Source organism: Lampris incognitus, chromosome 7, assembly GCF_029633865.1.
Source record: "Lampris incognitus isolate fLamInc1 chromosome 7, fLamInc1.hap2, whole genome shotgun sequence".
In the NCBI taxonomy this organism is placed as follows: domain Eukaryota; kingdom Metazoa; phylum Chordata; class Actinopteri; order Lampriformes; family Lampridae; genus Lampris; species Lampris incognitus.
In genome coordinates, this window is record NC_079217.1 from 49,867,044 (window position 1) to 49,894,237 (window position 27,194).

General features: G+C 43.7%; 2 protein-coding genes across 3 annotated transcripts in view; one reads left to right on the top strand and one right to left on the bottom strand.

The window, feature by feature from the left end:
- Nucleotides 1-534: 534 nt before the first annotated feature.
- Nucleotides 535-13,702, top strand: yif1b (Yip1 interacting factor homolog B (S. cerevisiae)). 2 transcript variants are annotated; one of them, XM_056283502.1, is made up of 8 exons: nucleotides 535-661; nucleotides 4,596-4,701; nucleotides 6,010-6,139; nucleotides 6,422-6,526; nucleotides 7,881-8,017; nucleotides 8,685-8,840; nucleotides 10,272-10,365; nucleotides 11,845-13,702. In XM_056283502.1, the coding sequence occupies exons 1-8, from the start codon at nucleotides 625-627 to the stop codon at nucleotides 11,998-12,000; spliced, it is 921 nt and encodes a 306-aa protein (XP_056139477.1). In that variant the 5' UTR covers nucleotides 535-624; the 3' UTR covers nucleotides 12,001-13,702. The 2 variants fall into 2 exon arrangements, with proteins under 2 accessions (XP_056139477.1, XP_056139476.1); XM_056283501.1 differs by having other exon boundaries at nucleotides 560-670.
- Nucleotides 13,703-15,435: 1,733 nt separating this feature from the next.
- The window catches only part of LOC130115264 (probable E3 ubiquitin-protein ligase HERC6), a 34,932-nt gene continuing 23,173 nt past the window's right edge, over nucleotides 15,436-27,194 (bottom strand). The window contains exons 18-23 of the mRNA XM_056282877.1: nucleotides 24,952-25,118; nucleotides 24,376-24,442; nucleotides 24,194-24,255; nucleotides 19,937-20,120; nucleotides 19,643-19,745; nucleotides 15,436-17,219 (exon numbers count right to left, since the gene is read on the bottom strand). Of these exons, the coding sequence (XP_056138852.1) occupies nucleotides 17,005-17,219; nucleotides 19,643-19,745; nucleotides 19,937-20,120; nucleotides 24,194-24,255; nucleotides 24,376-24,442; nucleotides 24,952-25,118 (798 nt within the window). The 3' untranslated portion in view covers nucleotides 15,436-17,004. The remainder of the gene's footprint in view (nucleotides 17,220-19,642; nucleotides 19,746-19,936; nucleotides 20,121-24,193; nucleotides 24,256-24,375; nucleotides 24,443-24,951; nucleotides 25,119-27,194) is intronic.

Here is a 27,194-nt window from a genome sequence, read left to right on the forward strand (position 1 = left end):
CCATTAGTGTGCCCTCCATGGAAGCAGATGAAAGAAGCACAATTGTTTATTTCAAAGGAGGCAAAAGCTGTTCACTTGCCTCTTTAATATGATGCAGTGGCTGCAAGCATCCCACTGTGCATCCCCGAGCAATATTAACAAACGTAACGGAGCAGTAAAATGATGAAATAATGAAATTTAAAGGCACAATATTTTATAAACACTATATAAACATGGCAGTTCTCATCAGGCCTACTTTTACTATATTAAAAAAAAAAATTATCCACAACACCCCCAGTGGAGGACGCACTTGCTGGCCCGCTGCAATGCACCAAACAAATAAAAGCGACGAAGAACCACCGCTGGAATAATGTCAAATTTTTAATACATAATAATTATCTAAAAAGTCTAAAACTGACATTTTAGCCCGTATGTTGACGGGTTTTTTTTTAATCATCGGATCCTTGAAGGATGGGAATTATTCGTTCAAATTCCGAGAATAAGGAGGCATTCCTGCACCGGAAGGACAATTTACTACTTCCGGGTTCGTTGTAGAATGACTCCGTGCTGCTCTCCCTGTTTGGGTTCATAGCGCCCACTAAAATTAGGCTGTCTGTAAGATTACTTAACCACTAAAGTGATCCAATGGATTACACCTCAACGCCAAGTGGATACAGACAGCGTAAGTTACGTACGTGATGTTGATCAAAGCCTTTATTTTTGTTTTCTTCACCATTTCCTTCCCTCCCTCTGCTTTTTGCTGACTATCTCATCATCCCCTCCGCCGACATCACTGACAGCGAACCGTTTGTCTGACAGCCAGGCTCATAATTCATCGTAGTCGATCGCATGAGTTATCCCAAAGCATCCTTGGTTAGTAAATCTGAAAATATATATGTTTTTTTTATTTGTGATAAACAGTTGGTCGTTAATTGCAAATTAGCTCGAGACCTAACTGTTTTATTCGTCGTGATTAGGCCGGCTCATTGAGACGGTGCCAAGTTGACTAGCATAATTACCAACGTTATAACGTTACAATAATATCTGAGATGCCCCTTCACACGTTGTCCCCTTGGCCTTGCCTTCCACTTCATTTGCAGTTTTCTTGATTGTTTGGCCGAATTGGTCTCGTTCCGTGGCAGTGGCTATGGAAAAGAAGACACCTTATTTGTCATTGTACATACAACGAAATTCATTCTCTGCGTTTAACCCATCCTAGGAGCAGTGGCCAGCCGCAGTGCAGCGCCCGGAGACCAACTCCAGGTGTTGTTGTTTGTTTTTCCTCCAATGCCTTGCTCAGGGGCACATGCAGGAGTACTAACCTTAACATGCATGTCTTTTTGATGGTGGGAGGAAACCGGAGCACCCAGCGGAATCCCACGCAGACACCGGGAGAACGTCCAAACAAAGGACCAGGGATGGCCTGGGGTTCGAACCCAGGACTTTCTTGCTGTGAGGCAACAGTGCCATCCACTTGGTCACGGTGCTGCCCACTGTGCTGGGTTTCCTCTTTTAACACAGGCATGCAAGGAGTGGGCGACGAAAGGGGTTTTGAATGTCGTCATTCATTTACAGCCTCTTAATTGTAGTTAATGAATTGGTTTCATTGCTTTTGGTAATCTAATTGGGCCTGGGATGTGTTGGTTTGCCCAGCAAATTGTGCGGCTTCCTATTTGAATGTGCAGAATTGGTCTTGATTTCTTGAAATGGTTGCAGTCGACAGAGGCGAGGTTAGGTCTCAGTAATGGGGAAACATTCAAGCTTCAATCAAAGTAGGTTGAATCAGTTCACCAGGGTGCAACGTTTATTGACAGATACGTTTCATCACTCAGCTAAGTGACGTCTTCGGTCTAAACTGACTGCAGATTTCCCCACCCCTTATAAACAACATAGTACAATACAGTTGCATAGCAACCGAAACCAGCGACCAGGTTTCATATGCAAATATGAGTGTGACCATTAACCAGCAATTCAGTGGCCATGTGTACTAGTCACAGAGGATTTGGGAATGTTTGCAATCACAGCATTGTAAGATTGCGACAGATATACTCTTAGCCCCCCCCCGACCCCCCCCCCCAGTTCAGGGATGGTTGTTCCCTCTTAACATAGATGGCCTCCTTGACTTCCCGTTCAAACCAGCGTTCCTCCCTATCAAGGGTGTGCACATCCTCATCCTTGAAAGAGTGGCCACTGGCCTGTAGATGGGTATAGACTGCGGAGTCCTGGCTTGACGTGTGAGGTCTCCTGTGCTGTGCCATCTTCGTGGCCAGCGTCTGTTTAGTTTCCCCAATGTATAATTCACAGCAATCCTCCTGGTACTTAACCGCTTACACTATATTGCTCTGTTTGTGGCAAGGGACCCGATCCTTGGGGTGGAGCAACTTCTGCCGCAGTGAGTTTGATAGCAACTGAAACGCTGTGTTTGGAAAATACCCCTCTCAGCTTTTCCGACACTCCCGCCACATACGGAATCACCGTTGGTTTGCACTTATACAGCTGTTGTCCTTCTCCTCTCTTCGATTGGCTGGTACATTGTTTGGCCGTCTTCCTGGCTTTGACAAACACCCAGTTAGGATAACCACACCTAACCAAGGTGTGGTTGATGTGGGGTTTCTCCCCTTCCCCGGCAGCTGTTGGTGGGGACGTTGTCAGCTCAGTGGTACAGTGTCCTGATGACTCCTAGTTTGTGCTCCAGTGGATGATGAGAGTCAGACCTTAAGTACTGATGTGTTGGTTTACGGTAAACATCAACAATCAAGAGTCCCCCGTCACCAATTGCAATTTCACAGTCTTAAGAAGGGTGAGCTTGATGTGGTTGTCCACAGAGTTAATGTGGTCAGTGAAATGTGGTACATCTGAGATTTAATTTAAGGTGTCGTCCACAAATCTGAACCAATGACTAGGCGGTGTCCCTGGATAGGACATCAGAACCCTCTTTTCCACTTCCTCTATGTACAAGTTGGCCACTACAGGTGAGACTGGGGAACCCGTAGCACACCCATGCCTCTGCCTATAGTACTGACCCGTAAGGGTACCCCTATAGTAGGTACCCCTATGGTCACAGCCATATTTTTGCATATGAAACTGGTCATTGGTTTTAGTCGTTATGCAGCTGTATTGTTTATAAGGGTGGGGATACCTGCAGTCCGTTTAGACTGACGATGTCACTTAGTTGAGTGATGAAGTGTATCTGTCAATAAATGTTGTATCCAGATGAACTCATTCAACCTTTTTGGATTTTCTTACCTGGATGCAATGAGACATTCAAGCTTCAACACCAAGCTACAGAGACTGGTTGACTTGATGTAATATTCCTTTAAATCAGGCTTTTATGCTGGGCCAATAAACTGGTGCTTTTCTTTTAAGTATTATGTACCTTACCCACGTCTTGATATGTTTAATAAGAATGATTAAGTACTTCCAGTCAATGTGCTAGGTTGCAGGGGGAAAACACAACTTCACTGAAGGGCTCAATGAGTTTCTCTAGAGCAACAAACATGTTTGTGAGGAGAGGTCGAAAGACCTGTGCTCTTTGTAAACGTGCAGGGAATGCTAACATATCATCCCAGGTCACAAAGATGCAAAGGTGTATCAGAACCAGGATCATGTGTATTGGCCATGTAGGTTTGCACATACATGGAGATTGACTCCGGTTTCGTGGCTCTCTGTGTACTTACATAGAATAACAACACTACAACACAATGAATGAATGTATATATGTATGCATGTGTACATCAGGGTCAGGAAACATGGATTTTCTCAGTAGCCTGTGAACAGCAAGTTATTGCCCGGTCAGTAAATGCTCAGTTTGTCAGGTTTCTGGTAACTCAGTGTTGTATAAAGTGGATATGGCAGTGGACTATTTAAATTACAAAGTTAAAAATCCACCCTCACATTTTTTTTTGTACTGTCTGCCTTCACTTTTGTAGCTTTAGAGATTCGGGAGCAAAGCCACTGGTGATTCTGTCTTAAAGGGATGATATAATAGTGTACATGTGATACGTGTATGATAATGCCATCTTCTTCCTTCTCAAGCTGTATCTCTAGACCCCTGCTCCCTCTCTCTTGTTCTGTTTCATGCTCTCTTGCCTACACATTGTGTAGTACTATTAATCTAGGCGATATGATCTATATGCAGATCAAGTCCAAAGTGTTTTGTTGAGTAGCGGCCAGATAGCTCGTGTCTTACCTGTTGCTGGCTGTTGAATGATTTAACCAACCCTTTTCGCAGGTTTTGGTTCATATTTCACTTTGGTCGTACATTTTTACTTTTTTGCATTTATCCTTATAAAGGTTTATGATTTGTCGTTCAGGAGACCAATGGTCACTGCTATCCACTTTCATTTTGCGCACCAAGTTTAAAAATCATGTCATTAGCGGTAGTTGGTGGATGGGGAATTTTATATCCCATTTATATCCCCTTTTTCCACTGTTCCAAGTTGAAAGACAGACTTAACAACTGTTCATTTCCCCTGGTTTTTCTGATGCTTTCACTCTATTCATGTGGCTGCTTGGCTTCGACTTCCTCTACTAACCCAGTCGTTTGTTGTGAATCCCAAATCACATACTCTATGGTTTGACACATGTCTCTCTTTATTTTCGCTCCTCTCCTCCAGAGCCTAAGATGCGTCTGAGGAATACTTCACCAGATGGTCCAGATGACAGCCAGCTGTTTGAGGATACCAGTGGAGTTGGGCCTAAAGCACAGATGGGGGGCTACAGGTTGGAACACGGGCAAGCAGAAGAATAGGCAGGCTGGTTGGGAATGTCAAAACATTGAGGGATTTTGGTCCATTAAAACTCACGCAGCTAACATGGGACCAGCAGCTTACAACAGTAGTGATTTCTTGTCTTCCCTTCCCAGTACTGTGATATTGTGGCCTCATTAAAGCAGATTGTCTCTTCCCAGTAAGAGGAATTCTTTTTCAAAGAACATCCCCCACGGCTGGGAATTCCTTTTTGGCAAGCTGACTTGAAGGAGGGGTGGCACGGTGGCGCAGTTGTCCCGGGTCATCCTGTGTGGAGTTTGCATGTTCTCCCCGTGTCTGCGTGGGTTTCCTCCGGGGGCTCCGGTTTCCTCCCACAGTCCAAAGACATGTAGGTCAGGTGAATCGGCCATACTAAATTGTCCCTAGGTATGGATGTGTGTGTGTATGTGTGTGTGTGTGTGTGTGTACGTCGGCCCTGATAGTCTGGCGGCCTGTCCAGGGTGTCTCCCCGCCTGTCGCCCAATGACTGCTGGGATAGGCTCCAGCATCCCCGCGACCCTGAGAGCAGGATAAGCGGGTTGGAAAATGGATGGATGGATGGGCTTGAAGGAGAATGAAATGTTGTCGTTATCTTGACTTATTCACTTTGCAGACTTGTAGCTAGACCAAAGCCTTTCAGAAACTTTTTTTCCCCAGGACTGAGCCAAAAATAGTCAAATATATTTTTTTTTGGGGGGGGGGGGTTTCCCCCCCCCCTTTTTCTCCCCAATTGTATGTGGCCAATTACCCATTACCCCACTCTTCTGAGCTGTCCTGGTCTCTGCTCCACCACCTCTGCCAATCCGGGGAGGGCTGCAGACTACCACATGCCTCCTCTCATACATGTGGAGTCACCAGCCGCTTCTTTTCACCTGACGGTGAGGAGTTTCGCCAGGTGAACGTAGCGCGTGGGAGGATCACGCTATTCCCCCACCCCCAGTTCCCTCTCCCCCCCGAACAGACACCCCGACCGACCAGAGGAGGCGCTAGTGCAGTGACCGGGACACATACCCACATCCGGCTTCCCACCCGCAGACACGGCCAATTGTGTCTATAGGGACGCCCGACCAAGTCGGAGGTAACACGGGGATTCGAATTGGTGAGCCCCGTGTTGGTAGACAACGAAATAGACCGCCACCCCACCTGGACGCCCATAGTCAAATAATTTCATTTTCATTTTTTTGTAATCATTTTCATCGGGTACATTTGAATGTCTACATCAGGTCTGATCAAAGACTAGTTTGCTAAGACTTCGTATCTCATTTTGTGTTTATATTGTCAGAAACCAGCAGCCTGTGCCTCAAGCAGCAGGCTTTCCTGGTCCATCCCTGCTGGCAGACCCGATGTCCAACCTGGCCATGGCCTACGGCAGCTCTCTGGCATCCCAGGGGAGAGAGATGGTGGACAAGAATGTAAGACTGAGTCACATATTTTCTTCAACAGAACAGCAGTCTTGTTTTTCCTTGCCCTATTTTGCATCCTTTATGGAAATAAACTGAATATTTGATAGAAGAGATACAAAAAGGCTCCATGAAACCACCAAGAGAGCTGGTGTAGAGTCAAGTCAAAGCCAGCTATACAGCCTTGTTGAATTTTGGCTACAATTGAAGTACAAATAGTTCAAGTATAATAGCTGACATACTGTGTGTGTGTGTGTGTGTGTGTGTTTTGTTTGTGTGCGTGCATGTGTGTAGTTGGACAGGTTCATCCCGATCTCTAAACTGAAGTACTACTTTGCTGTCGACACGATGTATGTGGGAAAAAAGCTCGGCCTCTTGGTGTTCCCTTACATGCATGAGGTAAGCTGTTTTTCTGAATTTAATTTGGCTGACGTCGTTTCCCTTTGTGTGCTTCAGGCTGAGGTGGCAAGGCCTGCTTCTAGGGCTCACGTACAGCCTTGAGCATCTAGATGTCTATTCTGGCATGCAGTTAAAGAACCAAACCTATGGGGGTGATGGTGGTGTGTAACAGTTGTGCTTAATATATTTGGTACCCCTAAAATCACATGTGGCCCCAGCCTGCCCCCCCTCCCATTTGAAATGGTCTAGAACCGCCACTGTTTTCACAACGTAAGCTTTGGAGTGTTTGCAGTCGTCCCTAAATACACCAAATGATCTCAGCTGATACATGCTGGATGTCTCATTTAGGAAATGCCGTGTATTGGTCTGCTTACAATTTCAAAGGATTTACAATTTGGGCCACAAAAAGAAACGTTTTCGGGCATCCAGGTAGCGTAGCAGTCTATTCCGTTGCCTACCAACACAAGGATCGCCGGTTTGAATCCCCGTGTTACCTCCGGCTTGGTCGGGCGTCCCTACAGACACAATTGGCCGTGTCTGCGGGTGGGAAGCCAGATGGGGGTGTCCTGGTCACTGCACTAGCACCTCCTCTGGTCGGTCGGGGTGTCTGTTCAAGGGACTGGGTGAATAGCGTGATCCTTCCACGTACTACGTCCCCCTGGTGAAACTACTCACTGTCAGGTAAAAAGAAGCGGCTGGTGACTCCACATGTATCGGAGGAGGCATGTAGTATTCTGCAGCACTCCCCGGATCGGCTGAGATCAGGACGGCTCGGAAGAGCGGGGTAATTGGTCGGATACAATTGGGGAGAAGAAGGGAGGGAAAAAAAGAAAAAGAAAAAAAATGCTTCCTCTTGCCCACAGAGTCAGAGCCACGAAAACGTGTTATTGTTCTCCTTACATCGAGGCCCAACAGACTTATTAAATATTACTGATCAGAAAACTGAACGAGGCTGTAAGTGTATTTCAGTTTATTTACCTGAAAACGTGTCTAGAGGAACTCTACCTGATGACATCTGTTCGAACAGGAAATTAGTTCAACACTGGCCAAGATGACGTCATCAAACCTCTTTAATTGAAAAAATGTATTTCTGGATCAAAATCACCACCCCACCCCACCCCACGCTGCACCGCCAGCCCGAACCCAGATCAGTGATGTAGCACAACAGGTTTTAAGGTAGTCTGACATCAGCAAGTATAAACCAAAAAGAGGCTACAAAGTGTCTTGAGTAAGTGATGCTTCTCTACACCCCTGACTACCTCTACTCCCTCCTCGCCCTTCTCCCCACAAGTCAGTGGGGGGCTAAAACCATGTATTACATTATTTTTTAAGCATATGATTGTGTGTGTTGTAGAATTGGGAGGTTAGCTACCAACAGGATGTTCCCGTGGCCCCGCGCTTTGACGTGAATGCTCCTGACCTCTACATTCCAGCCATGGGCTTCATCACCTATGTGCTCGTCGCCGGGCTGGCCCTGGGTACACAGAACAGGTATGTGGGCGACCTCATGCTGCTTATGACCTCAATCCACTCTGTGCGTAACTGTAGTCCACTGACTTCCGGTTTCTACTGTGGCGGTCATACCAGTTTCCTGTTTGTTGGCGTGTGCTGTTGACAGCGGCATATTTTTTGCAGCGCCTGCAGGATTGACCATGGATAAGTTGATGGACTACAGTTGTGCACAGAACCGATTCTGGTGCTAGATATGGCAGATAGCTCTCAAAGAGTAGGCACATTCATGGAAAAAACTGGAAGCTAGTTGAACGTCTTTCTCGGTCGTTTCTCACGGTTCCTCTTTTCTCATGTTTGTACAACTTCAGAGATAACTTTTCAAACTGCACTCTCTACTCGCTACATCTATTCTTCTCTATTTTTCAGTTGTTTTCACTTTCCTCTCTCTGTTCTCGCCATTGTGTCTTTCCAAATCGGAGTGACTTTTATAGGCCGAATATACTGTCAGCAGGAAGTTAGTGTGTACTTTTAATATGACTCACGACACTACACAAAGTTAACATGTCTCTCAGGTACTAAACACATACACAAAGTGAGTTTCACATAGAAACGGTGTGAAGTTGACAGATCCCCGAACATCGGTGGACTTAGTTGACAGCACAGAAATAAGAAAATCAACAGGACATTCTCCTCCCTCTCCACCCAGGTTCTCTCCTGAACTGCTGGGAGTTCAGGCTAGTTCAGCGTTTGTGTGGTTGATTATGGAGGTGTTGGCAGTCCTCCTCTCCCTTTACCTCGTCACTGTGAACACCGACCTCACCACAATAGACCTGCTGGCTTTCTCGGGCTACAAATACGTCGGGTAGGTGTTGTTGTTTTCCACCTCTGTTTGGATAGTTCATCTGCCTTCCAGCCTCCCACCCCTCATTTACCTTTCACCTAACACCTTGATCGACAACGGATGACACATCGTTACACTTCCTAGGGTACAAAAATATCACTACACACTAATTACCTTTTGCTTCTTGATTCTTAGATTATGTAAATGTTATTTATAACATTTTATATCCATCTATTATCCAAACCGCTTATCCTGCTCCCAGGGTCGCGAGGATGCTGGAGCCTATCCCTAGCAGTCATTGGGCGGCACGTGGGGAGACACCCTGGACAGGCCGCCAGGCCATCACAGGGCCGACACACACATTCACACCTAGGGACAATGTAGTACGGCCGATTCGTATTCCTTTTTTCCCAACTAATCATCTTCCTGTCTTAACACTAGAACAACAAAGGCAGTCATTTTGACGGTTTTGGATTTTCAAAGTTTAATAACTGTGGGGAAAAAAGATACAGACCTGCTACTCCCTGATTGCTCCTAAAATTGCATATATTTGCATTAAAATTAGTGTTGGATCAATTGCAAAAAAAAAAGTTATAAGCTCTACCTATAACGACCATGAGCTGTCAAAATGACCATCTCGTAATTTGCGCGTCATGTCACTATTATGACGTGGGTTGGTCGCATTATTTCCTTCGGCAAGTTCATTGCTCTGTCCTAGAAGCACACTAGCGTTCTCCAGTGCAGAGTAATAGGCTAAATTTGATGTTTGATTATTTCCAACATGTCTGGTTACAGACGCCGTTACAGACACACCATGACTACCACCGAGGTGTTGCAGTATTTACAGGCGTTGGACAGCGGACATTTTAAATTGATTGAAAAATAGTATTAAACATTGTTAAAATGTTAATTTTGGTGTCAGCCGTTTCTTAACAGACATACTAACATATGGTCATTTTGACCGCTCACGGTCGTTTTAGGTGGGAGTGAAATCCCGGTTGTTCTAGTGTTAAAGTCCTTCTCAGGGTACAAAAACATCCCTAGACACTAATTACCTTTTGCTTCTTGATTCTTAAATTATGTAAGTATTATTTATAAAAATTTTATGTAACTAACCATGTCCGACATTACAATAATATAAACTCTTTGTATTCCTTTGCCTGTCCCTTGTTCCCAACTAATTACCCTGCTGTCTTCAGGCAGTTTTATTCGTGTCATTTGGAGTACATTAAAGAAGTATGTGTATTCATTTTCCACAACCTCCAAGGCCACTTAAATGGATAGTGAATGTCACTTCTTTTTGCCTCATTTTGGTTTATTTTCAGTTTTACCATCCTCTTGGTAAAAATCTCGGATCTGGTGAAGCCTAGATGTGTTTTGTGGGTGTGTTGTACAGCAGAATACGATAGCTAAATCCAGCACGTGTGTGTTTGTGTGTTTGTCTTTCTGTAGGATGATCGTGGGCTTGGTGGCAGGCCTGTTGTTTGGGAGGGCAGGATATTACCTCTCTCTGCTGTGGTGCTGTGTTGCCATCTTCGTCTTTATGGTGGGTAGCTGTGTGTACTGTCCTATATCATGAAAAAACAAAATTCTTTAATTTGTATTTAATTTCATGAAAGAAATAAGGATTTAATTAATGTTTAATTTCATGAAAGAATAAGGATTTAATTTATATTTAATTTCATGAAAAAAATAAGGATTTAATATATATTTAATTTCATGAAAAAAATAAGGATTTAATTTGTATAGTGCTCATCGAAAGCAAGGTTTAAAAAAATGGTGTCCTGTAAATTAAATTCTTGAAATCATTAACTCAGAAGTGGTTAGAAAGGAGTAAGAAAACAAAATGGAACAGATTAAAAAAAAATTTAAATCAGTGGTACGAAGTTATTTTGAAATGCAGATGTGACAATTCATTTTTTTACCCCCTCTCCCCCATTATTGAGAAGTAGTCTTCATTGCTCAATACAGTAAAGTTTTTTTTGTTTTGTTTTTTTGAGGGGGGGATTTTTTTTTCCCCTTTTTCTCCCCAATTATACTTGGCCAATTACCCTATTTTCAAAGCCGTCCCGGTTGCTGCTCCACCCGCTCTGCCGATCCGGGGAGGGCTGCAGACTACCACATGCCTCCTCCGATACATGTGGGGTTGCCAGCCACTTCTTTTCACCTGACAGTGAGGAGTTTCACTAAGTGGGAGGATCACGCTATTCCTCCCCAGTTCCCCTGAGCAGGCACCCCGATCGCCCAGAGGAGGCGCTAGTGCAGCAACCAGGACACATACCCACATCCAGCTTCCCACCCACAGACACGGCCAATTGTGTCTGTAGGGACGCCCTACCATGCCGGAGGTAACACGGGGATTCGAACTGGCGAACCCCGTGTTGGTAGGCAACGGAATAGACCGCTACGCTACCCGGACACCCAATATAGTAAAGTTTAATAACCTGACATATTTTTCCCCAATTCAAGGGGAAACCTGCCTTTGTGTTCATAGTGTCAGTATAGACTTGGGAACAACTACAAGAATCATGCATCACATTGTTAAGACTTGGGCTCAGAATAATTGATTTGAACTGTAAGTTCATAACCACAAAACATCTTTGAATTTAATTATAACCTTCTTTTAATTGGCTTCTCAACAGATTTTCAATGGTTTTTTTGCGCATGAGGACTCCTGCTGATCGTATCTTTAATAAGATGAGTGCTGTTCACTGGTGTCCTTCCCCATCTTATAGAAACCTCATTCATCTAATGCACATTTTTAGTTAAGTCATTGAAAATTCGTTAATCCGCTTATTTTTCTGAAATATTGGTTTAGTGACCCTTATCGGTCCCTGCATACACCACGTGGGTGCTCCCAATCCCCGTGGAGGCAGATTTTGTCTTCATTATTTGCTGGTGAATTCATGAATCTGTTGATCGGTCACTTTCCATCTCCTCCAGGCCTCACATTTTGACTGACCTGTTGGTTAATGGATCAATATCAGTCACTGATGGCACTGTGTGTCCTTACGCTGCTCCTCAGATTCGCACTCTGCGGCTTAAACTCTTATCGGAGGCAGCGGCAGAGGGGAGGTTGGTGAGAGGAGCCAGAAACCAGCTGAGGATGTACCTCACCATGTCCATAGCCGCAGCACAGCCCGTCTTCATGTACTGGCTCACCTACCACCTGGTTAGATAAGATTTGGCACACAGAGACACTCTCGCTTACACACACACACACACACATGACACTACGCTTAGATGAAAAGTGGCAAGATCATGATTGTGTAAATAGTATTTCCTCATCCCAAACAAGCACAGATGCACACATTCAACTTCACAAGACTCGACTGTCGTGACGAAGACACGCTGATGATGGATAAAGATGTGAGGCGTCGCTGCCTTTTCTTGTACCGCATAACTTGTCACGTTTTGTATCGTCTTTTTTTTACTTAACGACTCAGCAAGTTTGTATCATCTCCACTTGGCTTTAATTGTTTTTTTTTTATATTGTATAATTATTATTGTTTAATGTATTTTTTAGGCATATATATTTATGCAATTGTTTTACGGAAGTATTAAGTGAGCTGCAAGGGTCCGTGACATCTCGTGGGATTTTTTTTGGGTCTATACGAGGAATCCACGTCGTCGATAAACTGAGCCGTTCAATCCGCACCATGAAAGAGCCTTTGCCCTGAGGCTGACTAATTTAGGGTGTTTATTTCACAGAAGCGAACAACCCACCATACAGGGGATCAACTCTAGGGTCTCCAGACTAGTTCAGCTATTTTAACCCCTTTTTCGCATTCCTGGAGCGTCGTTTTCCTATATGGCATTGATAATTGGGGAAGAAAAGGATCGTGCCAGGAACGTATGTTGTTCCTAGCGCGGTCTCGTTGTTGGGGAGCTTCCGTGTTATGTCAGAGAAACCAGATGTCCACATCGATATCCTTCTGAGGTTGTTTGACGGGATTATTTAACGTGTAGAGCTTCATTTATTAGGCATGACGGTTATGATGCTGGTATGGAAATAGTATGTTTGCCGTACATCCTGGATTTTACTGGTGAAAATGGCACGTGTATAATGTTATGTTAAATGTGTTAGCTTTGCTGCCTCAATGTTTAGTACGACAACCAACTGTGTAAGCCATGATGGCATGCTAAAGGGTAGTTCATGAGGAGGCATCATTGTTCTTTTTTTCTTTTCTTTTTTTTTCTTCTTGTCCAATTACCCCACTCTGAGCCATCCCGGTCGCTGCTCCACCCCCTCCGCCGATCCGGGGAGGGCTGCAGACTACCACATGCCTCCTCCGATACATGTGGAGTCACCAGCCGCTTCTTTTCACCTGACAGTGAGGAGTTTCGCCAGGGGGACGTAGCATGTGGGTGGACCCCCCCCCCAAGTTACCCCGAACAGATGTCCCGATCGACCAGAGGAGGCGCTAGTGCAGCGACCAGGACACATACCCACATCCGGCTTCCCACCCGCAGACACGGCAAGTTGTGTCTGTAGGGACGCCTGACTAAGCCGGAGGTAACACAGGGATTTGAACTGGCGGGATAGACCACTACACTACCTGGACACCCCAGCATCTTATTCTGAAGATCTTAAGACACGTTTTTTTTCTTTCCTGCTTTTCATATTGATAGTTAGAATAAAGGGGATAGATATGATGGTCTTTGGTTTGCATGGGGTTTTTTTTATCCTTGAGAATACTTGAAGTACTGAAATCATTGAAATTGTGTTTCGCCTCATCCTGCATCGGTTATGTCCTCATTAAACATTTAGTCACTATGACCATATCAGAAATGGAGGTTGGGGGGGGTGGTTCTGCTTCTCAAATATAAAATAAACTGCTCATTTATGTCACCGATTGTCTTTTGGCAATAATAAACTTATATTCTCCCCAGAATCAGGTTCAGTTTATATTTGTCTCATCCATTCACAAAGTATTGTCTGCAGAACTCAGGTTTTCTTTGCATTTTCTTCATATTAAGATACTGTATTGAAGTTTTTAAGAGGTGGCAACTCCTGGAAGAAGAAAAATGTGGCTTCAATGCAAAGTGTATATTTTGTCTTATAAATAATTATAATCTTTTCATATCTTGTGTGTACCACTCATAACTGAATTGCAGGCTATATTACTGAGTTAAAGGGAATCGATTCCACCCCGTGCTTTCAACGTAGGCTCCAGGCATGCCATGCAGAAGCTCAGGCCAAAGAGAGGAATTATGATAATACTGATCCTGATGTTCAAATTATATTTAAACTAGTGGAAATGGTTTGGTGGGGTTTTTTTCTTTTTTACTGCTTTTTTTTACCCCAGAAAGGTGAATCAGTTCACCTAGACACAGTGTTTATTGAGAGAAAACCCCACCCTTATAAACAGCACAGTTGCATAACAATCGAAACAATCGTGTCACAATCGAAACCAGCGACTAGGTTTCATAGGCAAATTGCCATGACCATTAATTAGAGTTTCTATGTCCATGTGTACTATTCACAGAGGATTTGGGAATATTTGCAGTCACAACATTGTAAGATAGTTAGAGATGTACTCTTAGCCCCCCCCCCCCCCCCCGGTTCAGTGATGGTCATTCCCTCTTAACATAGATGGCCTCTTTGACTCCCCATTCAAACCAGCGTTCCTCCTTATCAAGGATGTACACATCCTCATCCTTGAAAGAGTGGCCACTGGCCTGTAGATGGGTGTAGACTGTGGAGTCCTGGTCTGACGTGTTAGCTCTCCTGTGTTGTGCCATCCTCTTTGCCAGCGTCTGTTTAGTTTCCCCAATGTACAAGTCACGGCAATCCTCCTGGCACTTAACAGCGTACACTATATTGCTCTGTTTGTGGCAGGGGACCCGATCCTTGGGGTGGACCAATATCTGGCACAGTGTGTTTTGGGGTCTGTAAGCAACTGAGACGCGGTGTTTGGAAAATACGCGTCTCAACTGTTCTGCCACTCCCACCACATAGGGAATCACCACTGGTTTACGCTTAGACAGCTGTTGTCCGATTGGCTGGTGCACTGTTTGGGCGTCTTCCTGGCTTTGACAAATGCTCGGTTAGGATAACCACACTTAACCAGGGCCTGTTTAATGTGGGATTTCTCCCCTTCCCTGGTTGCTGTGTCAGTGGGGACGTTGTCAGCTCGGTGGTACAGCGTCCTGATGACTCCTAGTCTGTGCTCCAGTGGATGATGAGTCAAACCTGAAGTGCTGATCAGTATGTGTTGGTTTATGGTAATTATTATTGGCAATTATTATTATGCCACTGTATTGTTTATAAGGGTAGAGGATACCTGCAGTCAGTTGAGCATTGGGTCCAGATGAACTGAACTTTCTGGGATTTCCTTACCTGTATTATTGAGCATGCATCAATGCATTTTTTTTTACAGTTATTTTTAGTGTTCTTCCCTCCGAACAGGATATAAGCATGTTAAAAATGCAAGACAAATTGGGTGACTACCAAAAATATGTATACAGCAACATCTATTTTTTTTGTTCCTATGGTGGCCTGATAAGTTTCACACACCCTCAGTAGATGGTTTACCGAGTACTGCTGGTATAAGAAAGTCTTTGAGATGTAGAGCATCAAACAACAAAAACTGGTAGGCATTTTTGAATGCAGAGATTTATTTCAGTGATTAACACTCAGCAACCACACCGGGTGGACCTTTAACATCGTGCTTCAGGAGAATAAAGTATGTAGTCACTTCAACAGCTAAAGCAAGAGAAGAGTATTAGTTCATTGGACCCTGTAGCTGTATCCATTAGTCATTTAGGGCCCTGACACACCAGGCCGACTGTCGGCCAATGTCGGGCCGTCTGTGACCCTAGTTTCTGCGGTGTGTCCCGCACCGTCAGCACTAGTCGGACCCCTGTTGGCAGCTTTTCGGCCGATTCAGCATGTTGAATCGGCGGAGCCCGTCATTGAGGGAGATGACTCTGATTGGCTGTTCAGCTTAGCGAATCAGTGCAGAATGTGCATGCTAGTTGGCCGTTGGCTGTAGCCTTTGCGGTCTGTTCAAGTGCTACTTTTTGGCCCAGACGGCAGGTGACGTGAGGCGACGCAACAGTCGGCCTTCGTCGCCGCTAGTCGGTTTGGTGTGTCTGGGCCCTTAAGGGCTCAAGCTTTTGTCTCTACATGCAAGTCTCCAGATATTGTCCTATACAAGGGCCAAAGCTAAAATCTGTATTAATGCAGAGGCTGTCTGTGTAGTTGCATGACCCCAGTTGTAACTTCTACTCATGTAGGGGCAAAGGCTTTAGTTTATGTTGATGCTGAGGCCAACAAGCTCTGAATATGCCCGCAATTGAGCCATGCATTTAAAAAAAAAAAAGAAGTTCATTTTGTTTTTAAATAAGGACAGGATTACCCTTTCTTACTGTCTAGTAATACAAAATCTGCTTCACATGTCCAAAGACGTTCCTGGCCTTCTGGGACATACCCATGTTACCAAAACATAAAACTCAGACATGAAACTCAAGTCTACTCAACATTTATAACGTGCTCTGGATAAAGATAATCAACCCACCCATCCATTTTCCAAACAGCTTATCCTGCTCTCGGGGTTGCAGGGATGCTGGAGCCTATCCCAGCAGTCATCCCAGCGCCACCGTGCCTCCGGATAAAGATAATATGAAGGATCATTTTTATTTTATAGGATAATCTATATCCCGCATGGTGGCACAGTGGTTAGTGCGGTTGCCTCACAGTAAAAAGGTACTGCGTTTGAGCCCCGGGGTAGTCCAACCTTGGGGGGGCCGTCCCGGGTCATCCTGTGTGGAGTTTGCATGTTCTCCCCGTGTCTGCGTGGGTTTCCTCCGGGGGCTCTGGTTTCCTCCCACAGTCCAAAGACTTGTAGGTCAGGTGAATCGGCCATACTAAATTGTCCCTAGGTATGAATGTGTGTGTGTGTCGGCCCTGTGTGATAGTCTGGCGGCCTGTCCAGGGTGTCTCCCCGCCTGCCGCCCAATTACTGCTGGGATAGGCTCCGGCATCCCCGCGACCCTGAGAGCAGGATAAGCGGTTCGGAAAATGGATGGATGAATGGAAGGATAATCTAAATATTTTGAAAACAAAAAATTTAAATGCAACAAATTACAAGAGCTTGATTATATTTTAAAGGGAGTTATCCAATACAGATTATGTTTTTGACGGTAGCCTTCCTAGCTTTTCCCTGATGGACCTAAATCGCTATCCTTCCTTCCAGAAGCCTCTCTTGTGATTAATAGCCTCTATGAGTTTGCTGTGGAGCATGCTCTTGGCTGAGTAGATTGGCAGCATCAACAGCTTATGACAGGCGTAGGATTCTGGGCGATGGAGCTCTGTAAACTCAAACAAGACGGTGATCTTCATGATAATCGAGTTCATACCCGTGATGGGTACACGGCTATAACCTGTGACAAACACTGGTAACAAGCAATAAGAAGAGACGGAGTTAAATGAGAACATCCTACACTGAGAATACCTTTTAAAAAGTTATTGATGAATAATTCTGACAAAGTGCTGCCAGGAAAAAGATAATTACTCTTAATGTCCTTGGGTCACCAGAGTATTTTTTCACCATTTCGACTCTTGTGTTCCTTACTTTTTATTGATTGCAATGTTTTGATCGAGGAATTTAAGCTTATTCTAAGATTTGTGCATTTATGCTGGAAGTTGTGATACACTCACTTTTTGGCATCCATATCTTAGCTTCCCCAGGTGTCCATAGTCATGCTCAACAATGCAGGTAAGAAAATCAAAGGTTGAATCAGTTCATCTGGACACAGTGTTTATTGACACATATGTTTCATCACTCAACTAAGTGACCTCTTCAGTCTAAAGTAACTGCAGGTGTCGCCACCTTTATAAACAATACAGTTGCATAATGACCGAAACCAACGACCAGTTTCATATGCAAATATTGGCGTGACCATTAACTAGAGTTTCAATGGCCATGTGTACTATTCACAAAGGGTTGGGGAATAGTTGCAGTCACAGCATTGTAAGGTGGTGACAGATGTACTCTTAGGGCCCTGACACACCAGGCCGATGGTCAGCCATCGGGCCGTCAGTGAGCATCTGTGACCCCAGTTTTTGCGGTGTGTCCCGCACTGTCAGTACTAGTCGGACTTGTTGGCAGCTTTTCGGCCGATTCAGCATGTTGAATCGGCGGAGCCGGTCGGTGAGAGACATCACTCTGACTGGCTGTTCAGCTTGGCGAATGAGTGCAGAACGTACATGCTAGTTGGCCGTCGGCTGTAGTCTTTGCAGTGTGTTCAAGTGCTACTTTTTGGCCCAGACGGCTGGTGACGTGAGGCGATGCAACAGTTGGCCTTCGGTGCCGCTAGTCGGTTTGGTGTGTCTGGACTGACGATTCTAAACTGACTGCAGGTATCCCCATCCTTAAAAACAATACAGTGGCATAACAAGCGAAAAGCAACGGCCAGTTTCATATGCAATTATTGATCTGACTATTAACTAGAGTTACAATGGCCATGTGTACTATTCACAGAGGGTTGGGGAATAGTTGCAATAACAGCATTGTAAGATGGTGACAGAGGAACTCCTAGGCCCCCCCTCGGTTAAGGGATGGTTGTTCCCTTAACCGAGGGTTGGCCTCTTTGACTCCCCACTCAAACCAGCATTCCTCCCTATCAAAGATGTGCACATCCTCATCCTTGAAAGAGTGGCCACCGGCCTGTAGATGGGTGTAGACTGTAGAGTCCTGGCCTGATGTGTTAGCTCTCCTGTGTTGTGCCATCCTCTTGACCAGTGCCTGTTTGGTTTCCCCAATGTGCAAGTCACGGCAATCCTCCTGAAACTTAACAGCGTGCACTTTGTACTCTGTTGGTGCCGGGGGACCCGATCCTTGGGGTGGACCAGCTTCTGGCCTTTCCCCGATGTACCTGAGGGTGCCTTTCCCCGATGTACAAGTCACGGCAATCGTCCTGGCACGTAACAGCGTATACTCTGTATTCTGTTTGTGCTGGGGACCCGATCCTTGGAGTGGACCAGCTTCTGGCGCAGCGTGTTTTGGGGTTTGAAAGCAACTGAGACGCAGTGTTTGGAAAATACTCATCTCAGCTTTTCCGACACTCATGCCACATACGGAATCACCACTGGTTTACACTTAGGCAGCTCTTGTCCTCTCTTCGATCGGCTAGTGCACTGTTTGGGTGTCTTTCTAGCTTTGACAAATGCCCAGTTAGGATAACCGCACCTAACCAGGGCCTGTTGGTTTCAGTTGTTATGCAACTGTATTGTTTATAATGGTGGGGGTACCTGCAGTCAGTTGAGACTGAAGATGTCACTGATGAAATGTATCTGTCAATAAACGTTGTATCCAGATGAACTTATTCAACTTTCTTTGAAACCCATTCTAAACTTTTTCTAATTTATATACCCCTGTTTAATTTGTAACTTACAACTTACTACAGCTATAATATGCTATTTTCTCATGGCTTATTGTGTAGTTTCTTAGTTGTATTACGTTGCTTGAATACTTATTGGTAATATGAGAGTGCCTGCAGTTGGTTTTTAATATAGCCCATTTGCAAATAATTATTATGCAAGTCTGCAGTTATTGTCAACAATGAAAAAGCCATCAGATCCTATAGGCAGCTGTCAGAATAAATATAAGTTCATTTGCAGGTATGCTGGCTAGAATGTAAAACTACTAATACTGCTAATGAACTAAGTTAAAATATTAATTTTACAGTGTCTGTGGGGACACGAACCACCCATGATGGATATATAAGCTCCAGCTCAGTTTAGACTCAACATAGGGAATAAGTCAATTTTGATTGGATTAAAAAAAACAATAAGCGTAATGGTGTATCATACTTACGAAAAAAAGCTTTCTTTTGCTCTGCTGTCAGTTCCTCGAACACCTCCCAAAATGTCACAATGTTGGGATGCGTGGCGTTGTACTCCCCTTCATAAACAGTGTTCTAGATGATTTACAGAGAAGAAAGTCATCATCTGTCGAGATGATGACCTTCTTCATCATCTCTAAAGAAACTAAGCTTTGGCATGCAATTTATTATTTTTTTACTTTTTATTCTTTGATATTTTCTTTTTATGGTTTCAAACAAAATCAAATCGTAATTGACAAATTAACACACTTGTGCTGTCTGCAAACCTGCTTGAACACATCCCAGTCGTATTTTTCTTCGCCCACCATCATTCTTCTCAGCTCCTCTGGCTGGAAGAACTCCACCGCGTCTCTGTTGCACACCTTGAAGAAGCCTCTTCTGAACTCCTCAAACACTCTCTCCACTGACGTGTTGAAGACATAGTTAACAAAGGCGTCAACATTAGCTTTCCTGTGAAGGGACAGCATGGAGTGACTTGAAGATTATAGAGTAACTTGTTTCAACCAAGCAATTTGATTAATCTGTCTTTTGCGCCAACTGTGCCGAAGACATGCAATACAACAAACTGTGTTTTCAAACAGAGGTAGTGGTTGTCAAGCTAGTCCTGCTAATAACCAGGACTTGAACTGGAAAAAAAACAAAAAACACAGATACTCTCCATATTGGCAATTTGGTGTGGGTATCGGCGCACCCCTGGGTATTACATTTGGAATTTGTACAGTGAATAAGATGCTAATGTTCACAAGATTCATTTTAAAAAGGATCATTTGGTGATTTAGAACCACAGCAATTTATAATACCTCAGGTGGGCGCTCTTCTGTGACTACAGGTGTAATGGTGATGCATCTTGGTGCAAGGCACAGCGGAGCACCATAAAGAATGCCTTCATGAATATTATTCCCAAAATAAACAACGCAAACCGCCCATGGTGTATAAATGCATATATATATATATATATATATATATATATATATATATATATATATATATATATATATATATATATCACGGATACAGGAAAAAAGATTTTAATGCACAGCGGTACAGGCCTGTTTCGTGTGTCTCGCACTCATCAGCTGCTAATGTTTTTTTTCACAAAGAATCCGGAATTTTTCCTGTATCCGTGTTGATATTCTGCTCCTCATTAGTCAAGCATTCAACACCATTGACGGTTTCGGAAAAAAAAAACGCTATATATATATATATACACAAGGCTCAGCGTTTGCGGTTTTTACCGATTTTCACCGAAAAATACCCAGATTTTTTTAAAAGGAGCAGATCGGTTTAAACTGATTTTCGCCCTGATTTTATGTTTGCACAGATCCAAAAGTTGTTCCTGTTCGTGTGAGGTTATGTAACAGTGTCCTCTTGTGGCGAAATTCGGCATGCTGGATGGCTTTGAAAAATAAAAACCGAAAACGCTGAGCCTTGTGTGTGTGTGTGTGTGTGTGTGTGTGTATATATATATATATATATATATATATATATATATATATATATACACACATATATATATACATATATATACACACACAGATGCAGGAAAAAAGTTTTAATACATAGCAGACAAGTCTGTTCCGTGCGTCGCGCACTCATCAGCTGCATATACAGTGCATCCGGAAAGTATTCACACCCCTTCACTTTCCCCACATTTTGTTATGTTACAGCCTTATTCCAAAATCGATTAAATTCCTCTTTTTCTCATCAATCTACATACAATACCCCATAATGACCAAGTGAAAAAGGTTTTGTAGAAATTTTTGCAAATTTATTAAAAATAAAAAACTGAAATATTGCATGTACATAAGTATTCACACCCATTACCCAGTACTTGGTTGAGGCACCCTTGGCAGCGATCACAGCCTCAAGTCTTCTTGGGTAGGAAGCTACAAGCTTGGCATACCTATATTTTGGGTATTTCTCCCATTCTTCTCTGCAGATCCTCTCGAGCTCTGTAAGGTTAGATGGGGAGCGTCGCTGCACAGCTATTTTCAGGTCTTTCCAGAGATGTTCAATGGGGTTCAAGTCTGGGCTCTGGCTGGGCCACTCAAGGACATTCACAGACTTGTCTCGAAGCCACTCCTTCGTTGTCTTGGCTGTGTGCTTAGGGTCGTTGTCGTGTTGAAAGGTAAACCTTCGCCCCGGTCTGAGGTCCTGAACGCTCTGGAGCAGGTTTTCATCAAGGATCTCTCTGTACTTTACTCCATTCATCTTTCCTTCGATCCTGACTAGTCTCCCAGTTCCTGCCGCTGAAGAACATCCCCACAGCATGATGCTGCCACCACCATGCTTCACTGTAGGGATGGTATTAGCAAGGGGATGAGAGGTGCCTGGTTTCCTCCAGACGTGACGTTTGGCATTCAGGACAAAGAGCTCAATCTTGGTTTCATCAGACCAGAGAATCTTGTTTCTCGTGGTCTGAGAGTCCTTTAGGTGCTTTCTGGCAAACTCCAAGCGGGCTGTCATGTGCCTTTTACTGAGCAGAGGCTTCCGTCTGGCCACTCTACCATAAAGGCCTGATTGGTGGAGTGCTGCAGAGATGGTTGTCCTTCTGGTGGGTTCTCCCATCTCCACAGAGGAACGCTGGAGCTCTGTCAGAGTGACCATCGGGTTCTTGCTCACCTCCCTGACCAAGGCCCTTCTCCCCCGATTGCTCAGTTTGGCTGGGCGGCCAGCTCTAGGAAGAATCCTGGTGGATCCAAACTTCTTCCATTTACGAATGATGGAGACCACTGTGCTCTTCGGGACCTTCAAAGCTGTAGACATTTTTGTGTACCCTTCCCCAGATCTGTGCCTCGATACAATCCTGTCTCGGAGGTCCACAGACAATTCCTTTGACTTCATGGCTTGGTTTCTGCTCTGACATGCACTGTCAACAGTGGGACCTTATATAGACAGGTGTGTGCCTTTCCAAATCATGTCCGATCAGTTGCATTTACTACAGGTGGACTCCAATCAAGATGTAGAAACATCTCAAGGATGATCAGTGGAAACAGGATGATCCTGAGCTCAATTTTGAGTGTCATAGCAAAGGGTGTGAATACTTATGTACATGCAATATTCCAGTTTTTTATTTTTAATAAATTTCCAAAAATTTCTACAAAACCTATTTTTCACTTTGTCATTATGGGGTATTGTATGTAGATTGATGAGAAAAAAAGGAATTTAATCCATTTTGGAATAAGGCTGTAACATAACAAAATGTGGGGAAAGTGAAGGGGTGTGAATACTTTCCGGATGCACTGTATATATATAGATATATATAGATAGATAGATAGCGTTTTTTTTTTTCGGAAACTGTCAGTGGTGTTGATAAAACTGCCCAACAAATGAGGAGCAGAATATTAAAATAGACTAGAAGATCCCCGCTACAATGTAGCGGTTTGGTTATCCACCCGTCTAAATCTCCCTCCTCTTAATCCTGCCAGCTAACCGCCTTCCCCCTGCCCCTAAACCCCCCCCCACTCCAACTCCCTCCCCCCAAATGCTCAGAATCATCTGAAATGCCGAGAGAAGTGGTTTTTAGCCATTTTTAGAAAATGCATATTTTGCATAATTAAACATAATTATTATAATTATATTGTAATGTTCTGCTATTTTTCTGATCCTCTCTGGAACAATACCTACCACCTCCCAAAAAAATTAGGATCATAAGTGCATTTTTGCAAAAATTCATATATTTTGCATAATGGCAAAACATTTCTAAGTCCCAGAAAAAAAAAATGTATATAGGTGAAAAACCCAAAGATGCTCAGAATCATCTGAAATGCCGAGAAAAGTGGTTTTTAGCCATTTTTAAAAAATTTCATATTTTGCATATTTATGCATAATTATGCATAATTTTAATTTTCTGGGATTTTTCCCTTACTCTCTGAGGCAATACCTACCACCTCCAAAAAGAATTAGGATCATAAGTGCTTTAGTTTTCGGTCCCGCTATCTACACTAACACCACACACACACACATTCCGAAAATATATGAGTAGATGTAGAAAAAAAAAATCCTTTAATACATAGTAGTACAAGCCTGTTTCGTGCGTCATGCACTCATCAGCTGATGAGTGCATGACGCTTGGCTTTGGATCGGAAGGAGAGATCTGTGGGCCAATGCTGCTGGGACACAAGCCAGGGCCTGATCAACCCTGTCTGGGTTGCCGGAGTGAGGTTGTATGATGTTGAAACACCCGAAACACCCAAGGATCTCAGGAAACATCACTGATGATGTGTCCCAGTGCATCCATATATATATATATATATATATATATATATATATATATATATATATATATATATATATATATATATATATATGGGTACTATAATGCACGGGGGGAAACGGCGACATATGCATCTTATACTGTCTTGAAGCAAACCCAAATCCAGCAGGTCAAGATAAGGCAGAATTATTGCAAATGCTTTTTTTCCTGAGAATAATTTTTATAACTCCAGATCTTACATACCCCCAAGTAGATACCAGGGCGCCTTTTTATGACGTATGTATACCTCACATAAATAGGAACTTACTTGTTTCTCGTGACACGCTTTTCTGTTTGGTCAAGTTTGACCTTACTGCCATCCCAGGTTGCCTTGAAAAGACAATGCTTTTGTTAAGTAAGAGTTGCACTGACACAACAGGCACCAAATAAGGCTAGGCAATAATGTCAGCTTTTGTGCGCAATATGATTATTGAAAGGACAATGTAATACCGGGAAATCCAGGTTCATGTCGTCCATATCATCAGCGGTATAAGCCTCCTTTATGCAACGCAAACTCCTACAGGGAGGGACAGTAAGCATTCAAAGATTTAATCCATAACTACTGCCCTCTACATGGCACACGGCATCTCTTATTAAACAAATATTTTATGTGCAAGTTTAGCCTTCGACATTTTAGAAGTTTGTGTTCACCGTGGTCATGATCTGCAAACAGTACTAAATCTTCTGGTTTTTCTCATTCAAAAACAAGCTTCACATACTGGATATGTTTCTTAAGCTATAAGCTCATTTTTCTTTGCTTTTACTCGGCTCAAGAGCATTGTATAATTGAATATCTGTCAAATTATTATAGACTGAAATTTTATTTGAAAAAAATAATGACGTACCAGTGCTTAGCCATTTTCAGTGATATTTCCAATCCAGTCATAGACCAGTTACAGAGAGAAAGAAAATCTCATGTATATTATTTTGCGGTACACATTCACATTCCTTGCAAGCACCTTTTCCTTGTTTAGATTTTGTTTTCTAAAGAAAAGATCTTAAATGCATATGTGAAACCATCCTCACTCTTCTACTGTGGGTTCAAACTCCTTCATGTCGTCCAGTGAAGGTTTGACGTTGACCAGCTTCTTGAAGAGAGCCAGCGAGAAAGGCAGGTGGACGACATTGTTGTTGTAGAGGGCCATGCCACACAGAACTCCAAACAGGAAGTAGTGTTTCCCCTCTTTTCTGGGCTGTTGGATGGGTAACAGGGGAACAAGATTTAGGTTCAGTTTAAATGTGTGGGCTGATCAGAGGTTGGCTCTGTGACATGAAGCAAAACCAAAAGGATTGCATTCTCAGGTGTGAATTAAAGGAGTATCCCAATAAGTTTCTTGATTTAAAGCGTTATTCCAGCATTGGAGAGTCCAATCTGCACACCACTCATTTGAATACATTAGCAGTCTTTCATTCAAACATGCGTCAAGACTCCGAACTTAGTGCTCTCACAATTTTGCCGATTGGATGGGTGCTTAGAGACACAGGACCGTTTATTTCCAAAGTTTGCTATGTTTAGACAAGTGTGAAAACTATCTTCAAACTCGGGTACAAACAAAAAAAGCTGGTGTGAATTCGCATTAGTGCTATCATCGCATTAGTGCTATCATCTGTTTCCATGTCTTCCTGTCCTTTGCATCTTCCTCTGTCACACCAGCCACTTGCATGTCCTCTCTCACCACATTACAAAATGTGGTGAGAGAGGACATGCAAGTGGCTGGTGTGACATCACCAAAATTGTGTAACCCATGGAAATAGGTACCACACAGGACACAATCACTACTTTTGGGGTTCTTTATTTTTTTGAGTTATCACTCTAAATTGAATTGAGTAATTAGGTTCCACCTTTATGGTTTAGGCAGAAAGAGTTAATGAAAAACAAATACAAAAATACTCAAAAACAAATCACAAAACATCCTCTTTGGCCTTCCTCTTGTCCTCATCCAACTCCATATTCAGCATCCTTCTCCCAATATACTCAGCATCTCTCCTCCACACATGTCCAAGCCATCTCAATCTTGTCTCTTGCTTTGTCTCCAAACCGTCCAACCTGAGCTGTCCCTCTAATATACTCATTCCTAATCCTGTCCTTCTTCGTCACTCCCCATGAAAATCTTAGCATCGTCAACTCTGCCACCTCCAGCTCTGCCTTCTGTCTTTTCATCAGTGCCACTGTCTCCAAACCATATAACATAGCCGGTCTCACAACCATCTTGTAAACCTTCCCTTTAACTCTTGCTGGTACCCTTCTATCACAAATTACCCCTGACACTCTTCTCCACCCTGCCTGCACACTCTTCTTCACATCACCACATCGCCACACCTCTCTTCCGCACTCCCCGTTACTTTGAACAGTTGACCCCAAGTATTGTAACACTAGAACGACCAAGGCGGCCGTTATGACCATTTGGGATTATCAAAGTTTAATAACTTTGTGGAAAAAAAGATACAGACCTGCCGCTCCCGGAATTCTCTTAAAATTGCATTTATTTGCATTTAAAATGAGTTTTAGATCAATCGCACATGAAAAAAAATACGATAAGCTCTACCTAAAACGACCATGGAAGGTCAACGTGACCATCTCGTAATTTGCGCGTGATCGTGCGCGTCATGTCACTATTTATGACGTGTTTTGGTCACAGCATGTCCTTCACAAAGATCATTGCTCTGTCCTACAAAAAACAAAAACAAAAACCTAGCGTTCTCCACTGCAGAGAAACAGTCTAATTTTGATTTATGATTTTTGCCAACATGTCTGGTTAAAGACGCAGTTACAGACGCACCATGACTACCACCGAGTCATTGCAGTATTGACAGGCGTTGGACAGCGGCCATTTTAAATTGTTTGAGAAATAGTATTGTAAACTACTAATTGGACACGGTAGTCCCTAGCTAACGGGTCTGACACTTTAGCCGAGCGGTTAGCGATGTCGCCTTATGGTGCAGTACACCTCGTATCGAATCCCGCACCGGGCAAGAAAATAACCGGTTACAGTATGGTAGCGAATTCGGGGGACAACTACAGGAACTGCCGCGGCGCGAACCCGGATCTCCCGCATCGCGAGAGACATCGCTAACCGCTCGACTAACGGGTCCGAACCGTTAATTAAGGGCTAACGTGTCTACTTATCCATGCACGTTACACTACCCCCTTCCTTCGGGAAGGGCCTCCGATGGAGGGAACCGCCACTCCCGGGGACCCGTGGCTCCCGCACCACGGGCAACAACGTTAACCAGTCGACTAAAGGGTCCGACCCGTTAGCCAAGGTGTC

Coding starts and splice junctions, on each gene's coding strand:
- yif1b (XM_056283501.1), top strand. CDS start 625: ATGGATTACACCTCAACGCCAAGTGGATACAGACAGCGTAAGTTAC. Junction 6,527..7,880: donor TGTTCCCTTACATGCATGAG/GTAAGCTGTTTT, acceptor TGTGTGTTGTAG/AATTGGGAGGTTAGCTACCA. Junction 8,018..8,684: donor GCCCTGGGTACACAGAACAG/GTATGTGGGCGA, acceptor CTCTCCACCCAG/GTTCTCTCCTGAACTGCTGG.